The sequence below is a fragment of the Notothenia coriiceps genome, unplaced genomic scaffold (assembly GCF_000735185.1).
Source record: "Notothenia coriiceps isolate Sejong01 unplaced genomic scaffold, NC01 NC01_scaffold00014841, whole genome shotgun sequence".
Lineage (NCBI taxonomy): Eukaryota > Metazoa > Chordata > Actinopteri > Perciformes > Nototheniidae > Notothenia > Notothenia coriiceps.
The window spans coordinates 1-8,662 of NW_011347542.1; the positions used below are offsets into that span (position 1 = coordinate 1).

General features: G+C 40.3%; 1 protein-coding gene across 1 annotated transcript; it reads left to right on the forward strand.

Moving 5' to 3' along the window:
• Positions 1 to 429: 429 nt before the first annotated feature.
• LOC104948677 (ubiquitin carboxyl-terminal hydrolase 36-like) lies at positions 430 to 7,819 on the forward strand (the record flags this gene model as incomplete). The annotated part of the gene is made up of 10 exons (XM_010774898.1): positions 430 to 523; positions 3,348 to 3,613; positions 3,721 to 3,942; positions 4,248 to 4,358; positions 6,061 to 6,163; positions 6,291 to 6,358; positions 7,105 to 7,175; positions 7,288 to 7,370; positions 7,464 to 7,575; positions 7,664 to 7,819. Coding segments are annotated over exons 2-10 (1,179 nt in total), but the record flags the coding sequence as incomplete, so codon positions are not given.
• Between the last annotated feature and the right edge of the window lie 843 nt (positions 7,820 to 8,662).

The window sequence follows — 8,662 nt, forward strand, 5'->3', positions numbered from 1 at the left end:
AATCTGCTGCCGCTTAGTGGAGAAGACCAAATATGACATTCACAGACATTCCTTCACGAGCCTGTTCACAATGAGAAGCTATTTATCTGATATAATACCCTTGTATGTATATAAGAGATTAATATAACGCGATTAGTGTTGGATATATTATTTACATTACAAATCTGTGTACCGTGATGAAATATGATGATATTTTACGACAATTAAATATGTGGTCAAACCATGTAGCAAAGGAAATGTACACAAGGGAAACGACTTCTTTCCTGGAGGGATTTTAATGTATTCGAGAGGCAGCTTCAGTGATTCGAGACTACAGCATATAATCGAGGGATGTTTTAGCGCTGATTGGCTGAGCCTTTCAGCTATGGTGTGAACTATTCTCCGATTGGCCTTTCATCCCTGTCAATCATTGTTGTCGCAGCCCTCTGATAATGCAGCATGGGCGAAAATACCAGACCCAAAAGCTACAGCCGAGGAAGCAGACCGCTCTACTGTTAACGATTTTGGACGATTGAACTGAAAGGTAAATAGTAAACCATCGTCCTTTAGAAAACCGTAATACGGGTTATCATATTTGTCCATTATGAATAAGATTAACACGCTGTCTGGTTGTTGGGTATTGTTAGCCACCTGGACGCTGAGATGCTAACCCACATTGAGGGAGGCTCTCGCCACGTTAAGTTAGCTCGCTGGCTAATTTCCTGCTGCTACTCTAAAGTAAATAGGCAGAAGACGATAAAGCAGGCAGTTAGAAATGACCAATACTTAAACATAGAATCACATAGTTATATATCGAAGTAACGACGAGGGGTTGTCTTAAGACTGTTTAGGTCGAAATTACCATTTAGCTGTGGTCGATGTTAGCAACTTAGCATTTAGGCTATGATGAGTTGACTTCAGCTGGAGTGCTGAGGCTGCCCGGTTAGTGGAGGCAATGACGAACCAGAAGAACTGAAAAGTCAGACAGTTAGGTAGCTAATCACCCCATTCAAAGTGAATGCTGAAGCTTTCAACGCACTCCGCTGTGTGGACGGGCCGTAGGAGCAAAGGGATTTCAGAAGTGACAGCAGTAGCTGTGCTGCCTTCAGGTGCTCGATAAAAAAAAAATCCCTCGTTCGCATTACATCCACGAGTGGGTTAGTGTGATTTGAGGTGCTTAGTGGTTACTATAAATAGTTGTTTCATTTAAACATGAACATGTCCAGCAGCTTTATTCTTGTCAGCAACACTATTGGCATAATGAAATAACTGGACGAAAAAAATACAATAACCGTAATAGTACTGTCTGAATATGTGCAAATGGTGCATCTTAAAACGTGCACATGTGTAATTGAGTTATTTACATGTGCTTTTATCAGTCGTGAGTGACAGGAGCAATTGAAGTAATTACATATTAGTTATCCAGGTGAACTTCTCTATGACCTACATATAACATAATTGAACATGTTGACATCAGTATTAAGTCCATTTTAATTTGCGTTTTGTTTTCATGTGGCAACAATTTTGAAACACATTTTCCTACTATTTGAGAAGTTTGAACCAGCATTCTCGTCGTTGAGTTCATAATCTAATAAAGTATTTGACTAAACATTTTAACTTTAATTACAGTTTTTCAAATGCCGCTGTAACTAAATAGATTTTTGCCATATTATCGCACGGTTCAGAGATTGCAGTTGATTTGAGCTCTATAAAAGTTTCCCTAAAATAAACATTTCGAAACAATTCAGTCAGTCGTGTTGGTCACGTCAAGGCCACTTTGTTGATTTAAATTGTTCTAATCTTTTGTATGTGTTGGTCCTAATATAATGCACTAGTGTGCTTTCAGAAACCTAGAAACAAATATATGTGTTGCTGTTATTTGCCCTGTGATTGCATTACTAATGTATTTCATCCGATTAAAAAATATTGACAACTCCAATGATGTCTCTAAGCATGTCAGTATGAGAAGTGCTTCTTAAATATAAGACAAGCAGGTATATATTTTTATAGCCAGCATATAAGTCATTAGAGGCCACTTGTTTCCATGTTCATATTAAGGAATTGCATCTCATCTGCAGTTGCTTGAAATAGTGTAAGTAGAGAGTATTGAATGAAGAACCCTTGTCAGTATTGTTGGTACATATGGGGCTTTGGCATCATTATTGGTGGCAGTATTCACATGTGGATTAAGTGGTCAGTCCAGGCCACTAGACAGTGCCAAACTATCTGACCAATTTAATGGTGCAGTGTGATGAAACAAAAACATATTCTGCCACCTTATACACCTGTGTTGTGGTCAGTGTATCTGCACTGGCGCCTGGTCTTGCAGTTGCATCGCTGCAGGTAGTCGAGTCCCTGTGGGCTTTGCCGCTTTTTTAGTTGTATCAGTATCACCCGCACGTGAAGGTCAGTGTGCCCTTGTGCATATAATGCATGTTCAGCCCTCCTTCCCTCTTCATGACGTCAATGCCCACTCCGATGAGCACGATGATCGTGATGCTCCATGCCTTTGGTGTTAGTGTCAAACTGTAACATGATGTAATGCTTTCCCTTCTGAAGGAGGATTTGTTGTGTTTGGAGCAGGAGGATACTGAATGCCCCTCGGTCAGCATTAAACATATTTTGCCTGCCTTCTGCCTTTTTAACACTCCAGTAGTCAATCACTGAGCTGTGTCTTGCAGACAGTATTTTGTATTACCCCTGAAATATAAGACGAATGCAAATGTTCTTTGTCATACGATTGATAGTCTCCATGATGAGCAGATATACTGAAGAAAACATGCCAATTGGTGGAAGATAACAATAAAGCATTGATGCAGGCTTTATAAATGGCAGCTAACAGCAACTGTTTACACCTCATGTGCTCTTATTCTTGTGCTCTCTTGCTTGTGCTCTCATGCTTGTGCTCTCATGCTTGTCCTCTCCCTTCCCATACACTCTCCGCCACCCTCCGTACCAACGTCTGCTGTGTTGCATAACTGTGGGGACAGCTGCCAAGTCCCAGCTGGCTTCTCAGATGCATTCAGTCCTTATATTTGTTGTGGAGCTACGTCAGGATATGTGGCCTGGAGAGTGTGTTATTGGGCACTTACGTGATTATCTGAGAGATAAATTCAACATTTATTTGATCAGCTGAAGGTTTACTTAAGGCCCTGTTCAGCTCAAAAGGCCATTAACACTCCCACAATGACAGTTTAAAGTCCCAAAACATTGACAATGTAAAAGACAATCAAGGTGCTTTGATGTAGATCCAATAAGACGTTTGATTGATCCCTATAAGAAATGAGTGTTGTTATTTTTGTTTAGTTTTATGTGGGCCTATTGAAGTGATTTTGTGAACAATTTATGACATCCAACTTTCTCTGCAGTGATGTTCCAACAATGCCGATAGTGGATAAACTCAAAGAGGCGTTAAAGCCTGGTCGAAAGGAGACGGGGGATGAGGGGGACCTCAACAAACTGTTGGCCTCTTCTGCCAAGAAGGTCCTCTTGCAGAAGATCGAGTTTGAGCCTGCCAGCAAGGGTTTCTCATATCAACTGGACAGCCTGAAGAACAAGTATGTTATCCTCAATCCCCGCAACGAGGGCGCTACGGGCCAGAAGGCCTCAGAGCCGGCCTCGATAAAGAGGCAAGGTAAGCTATCCAATTGAACTCTAACATTTAGATAGTTTGACATTTTTTTGGCTATAAAAGTGAACACAAAAGAAAATGACAAGGCATTGACTGCACTTCTTCTCCAGTCTCAGAGAACTCAGGTGGGGGCCAGAGCGACGGGATCTCTGCCCCACAGAAGATGCTCTTTCCAGGGAGTAAGCTCACCCTTAAATGGGAGCGTGTGTACAGGGTGGGAGCCGGTCTCCACAACCTGGGAAACACCTGCTTCCTCAACTCCACAGTGCAGTGTCTCACCTACACCCCGCCACTTGCCAACTACTTACTCTCAAAGGAGCACAGCCGTGCCTGTAAGTCTTTAAGTCATTCTCTTTAATTCTGCCAAACTCCCAGCTTTCCCACCATTATATTTAAGCCCACAAGTTTAATTCTTGCGGTGAAACATTCAGCGGACTATGAATTACTGACTTCAGACTTAATGTTTTGCTATTACAGGTGACTAAGGCATTAACATACCAAACAAAGCTTGTAAAACTTGACCATTTAATGAGCCCATATGTTATGAGGGTCAACCACCTTGATAAAGACCTCACATAACACATTCCTGTACTTTTGTGAGTGACTCTGATTTTCTTTGTTTCTATCTTTGTTGTAGGTCACCAGCCAGGCTTTTGTATGATCTGTATAATGCAGAACCATATCATTCAAGCCTTTGCCAACACAGGCAATGCCATCAAGCCCGTCTCCTTCATCAGAGACCTGAAAAGTAAGTAAACCCCCAGCGTCCGTCAACACCCTGTGATTGTTTCTGAGCTCGCTAGGATCAATGTAGGTCAGGAGTGACACCTGAATTCCTCTTTAAAACTGCTCGAGGCGAGGTGACGCAACACTGGCCACAGCGTCCCATGTGACAGCCAGGCTCTGCAGTGCAGAGCGGTGAGAGAGCCGGCTGTGAATGAACACCATGTAGAGACGAGATGAGGTGTGAGTTGCACCTTGACATGGTGATGTGCTGTGCTGCTGTCTCACAAAAGCCTGCCTCCCTCCCTACCTGCCTGCTACTTCCTTATGTGCTGCTGCAATCATGTCTCCACCTCCTGCGCCTCTTTTTCCACCTCTCCCTCCCCCGTCACCCCCTCCCTCCCCAATGCCCTCTCTGTCTCCTTGTGACTGCAGGCTGAGAGGAGCAGCTTTAGCACAAAAATGTGCAGTCCACCATTTTCACTCCTTTTTAAACAGAACTCTGAGATGTACTCTGTGTCTTCATGGTCTCCCTTTCACATGCATCTAGCTGGTGGCCATCCCTTTACAGCTAGAACAATGTAAATGCATACAGGGACATTTCCACATCTGTGCCCCCTGCTCTGTACGACCCTTCCCCCTCCCCCCCCCAAAAAAAAAATACAAATACAGTGCAATGTCATCATGCTAAAATCAAAAGAGCTTACTGATACTGAATCTCACAGTTACTGCCTCTCAACCTGAATCAAACCATAACCAGCTAATCATATGCCCATATATTCTAGATGTTGTTTCCCCCCCCTCTACGAGCATCGCCCTGAACGGGTCATTAGAGCATGGTGTCTTATTCCTCTTTCCCACTCAGAGGTGACTCAATGCCATAAATGCACAGCGATGCTATGCCAGGAATGCGGTGATGACCACATCGTTCTTAAGGCGCTTTTCCATTAGGAAATAACAGTACATTATCTCTAATGTGAGGCTTTTAGATGAGATGTCAGTCTGCTGAGGTCGTAAGCTGCTTATGAGGTCACGGTCATTTTACTGCATGTCTGAGATGCATAAGGAACTAACCTTTTATTATAGTAACTGTCAGTTGCCAGTAGAGTGTACTCTAAGCTTTACAACATGTTAAATAAATAATCTACATTGATTACTACTCTATAATTTGCTTCACAACTTTGCGTAAATATCGTGAAAAAAAAAATGTAAACAGTTATAGAAATAATGGCCGTCTAGTGGCCATCATTTAAAAAGCAACACAAGTTTGTTTGCGCCTTTTTGCATCCTTTTAATACTGACAGGAAGTTATGAATTACAGCTCATCATTTATTAAGCCCGTTTGTTGTTTTGCAGAAACGTATTTTTAGACTATGTCGGCTGACTTAAAGATTGTTGATGTTTCCTCTAGCTGCTCTGCTGTCCTTTTGGTGTCATCATTTTCTGTGAATTGTATGAAAAATGTAGGCCATACATATTTAAGATTTATGCAATGAACACTTATGTGCACTCGGCTCAGCTTTTATTCAAAGTAAAGCCACGGTTAATCCGCCTAAAGCAGTGGTGATTACTTGCCCGTTAAAGATATTGCAACATCTACTCTAAATTCTCCCTTTTCAGGAAGTGATGTGGCTAAAACTTGATTAATTGTCCTCATTTTGTTAATGCATTCAGGGTTGGGAAACTTTAATTAGCACAAAGCTTACATTTTCTTTTGTCTCCCACAGAAATTGCCAGACATTTTCGCTTTGGAAGCCAAGAGGATGCTCACGAATTTTTGCGGTACACCATCGACGCCATGCAGAAAGCCTGTCTCAATGGCTACCCCAAGTAAGGCTTTACAATGATTTCTTTAAAGTGTTACAAGTGTGTATGTTTTACTGGGCCTCTTAGTGAAGCTAGACCCGGTAGCAAAGCTCACTGTCGAGTTCTGACCAGTTTCTCTTCCTGTCTTTAGGCTCGACAGGCAGACCCAGGCCACAACCCTGGTCCACCAGATCTTTGGAGGTTACCTCAGATCAAGAGGTATTGGCTTTTTTTTCGAAGAAAGAAAGGCAACAAATATCGCCTATAGAACTGTTTACTCATTATTAATTTGACATTTGATTCTTCTGTTTTGTGTATTGATTCATTACCCAGCTGACTAAAGACATGTCAACTAAATCTATAATGCTAAAACCGCTTGATGTAGTTCAATTCCCTTTTATGCTGAGTTGACACATGCTGATCCAAAGTCAAAGGCAGACTGTGGTTTGTACGAAAAACTTAAAGATGTTTTTTAACAATATTAACACACCCATATTACTAAACCAAACAATTGGTGGTTAATAAAAGTTATTAAGATTTTTTTTTTTTGTTGTAACTACTGACGGAGCAAAATAAGATTACAAGTATTCTTACTTTTTTAAAGAAATCACATCAGCAACATATTAAATAGACTGACTTAATGTGTAGTTACACTTTCAAAGAATGCTGTTTGCATAAGGACTAGTATATTTCCTTTCATAGTTTGCATTTGAAATGTTAAAGTATAAGTTAAGCAGCATGTCTCTCAACTCTCCAATTTTCAGATATTCAATATTTTTTATATTTTCAGTTTATACATTAGTTTGTAAAATATGGAAATGTATCAGCAATTAGGCAGCAACATGTTAAATTGTAGGATATACAGTACTTGAAATGTAAATATTAGTGAAATATTAATATTATTAACATCGATTTCTTCTGAACCGACCCTAATAGTCACATTTTGTTTTTTAATTGTCTTTCAGTGAAATGCTCTATTTGTAAAAGTGTGTCCGACACGTATGACCCTTACCTGGACATCGCTGTAGAGATTCGGGTATGGTAAACAAGATATTATTATTTAACCTTTTATTTCCACGGAAATTATTTCTTAATTGTATAAACTTCACTCTTTAACACCGTGTATCTCTGTGGGTTATTTCTTTCAGCAAGCAGCAAACATTGTTCGTGCCCTTGAACTGTTTGTTAAACCAGACGTACTATGTGGAGAGAATGCCTACATGTGTGCCAAGTAAGTGCCCTTATGGATTCTGCAGAAGTTAGTAAAACGATATCATTTATCATATAACCTTTCTGAGTCATGACTTTCATTGTTTCTCTCCAGGTGCAAAAAGAAGGTTCCGGCGACCAAGCGCTTCACAATCCATCGACCATCTAACGTGCTGACCGTTTCTCTGAAGAGGTTTGCCAACTTCAGCGGCGGGAAAATAACAAAGGTGCATTTTCACACTATTGGCTGTTTTCAAAATGGCTGTTTTTAATTTCTCAGTGATCTCATATTTCAGTTTTGTTTTCCCCTCCCAGGATGTTGGGTACCCAGAGTTCCTGAACATCCGCCCCTACATGTCTCAGAGCTCAGGCGACCCTGTGATGTACGGCCTCTACGCGGTGCTGGTGCACTCCGGCTACAGTTGTCACGCTGGCCACTATTACTGCTATGTCAAGGTGAGCTGGGCAGAGGCACAATCTTTAAACAAAATAAATAAATAAAAGATAGTCCAGACCTGAGGATGATTTAAAAAAAATAAAAATAAAAAATAACGAAATGAACACAATAAAGGCAAACTGTCTTAAAAGAGTCTTTTTAAGTATCAAATTAAACATCTTACCCATCAAATTACTAAAAATGTTCTAACATCATACCGGAAGGAATGATACAAAAACATATAGGCTAAAGCATAGAAGTAGTAAGTAGCTACATTTAATTTCTAAGTATTAAAAACTCTTATTTTTTTTGTAACTGGTTTGAATTACACTTATCAGCAGTAACATTAACTTGTTACATAAGCATTTGTTTCCAATATTGTATGACTTCAGTTGCATAACTTTGTACATAAACCTATACCCTTATTTATTCTAGCTCAAAAGAATCTTCTATCATGGTATATGTTGTTTTTTATATCATATATGTGACCTGCTCCATCGAAATCAGTCGCATTGACCCAAAGACACATTTTGAGTTGTATACACTGTTGGAAAGAGGAGATTCCTAGCTTTCTAATGATATCAGGATTTGTTTTCTCCAAATATGAAGCGAAATATGTCACATTATATAATGACCGTCACCGAGTCATCATTTTGAGAAAAGGGCTTCAAAGTTTCCTCTTCTCTGGAATCCATCGATCTGATTGGTTATTAGCAAATGATCAAAGTAGTACGGAGGGAAGATATTTTTGTTTGGATTACTGGTCTGGGGGAAGCTCGCGAGTGTGTGTGTGTGTTTTTCCGTTTATGTGTGCTTCAAAGTTGTATTTATCATCTGAATTTGCCGAAACAAGTTTAATATTCTGAAAGCCAAGACTT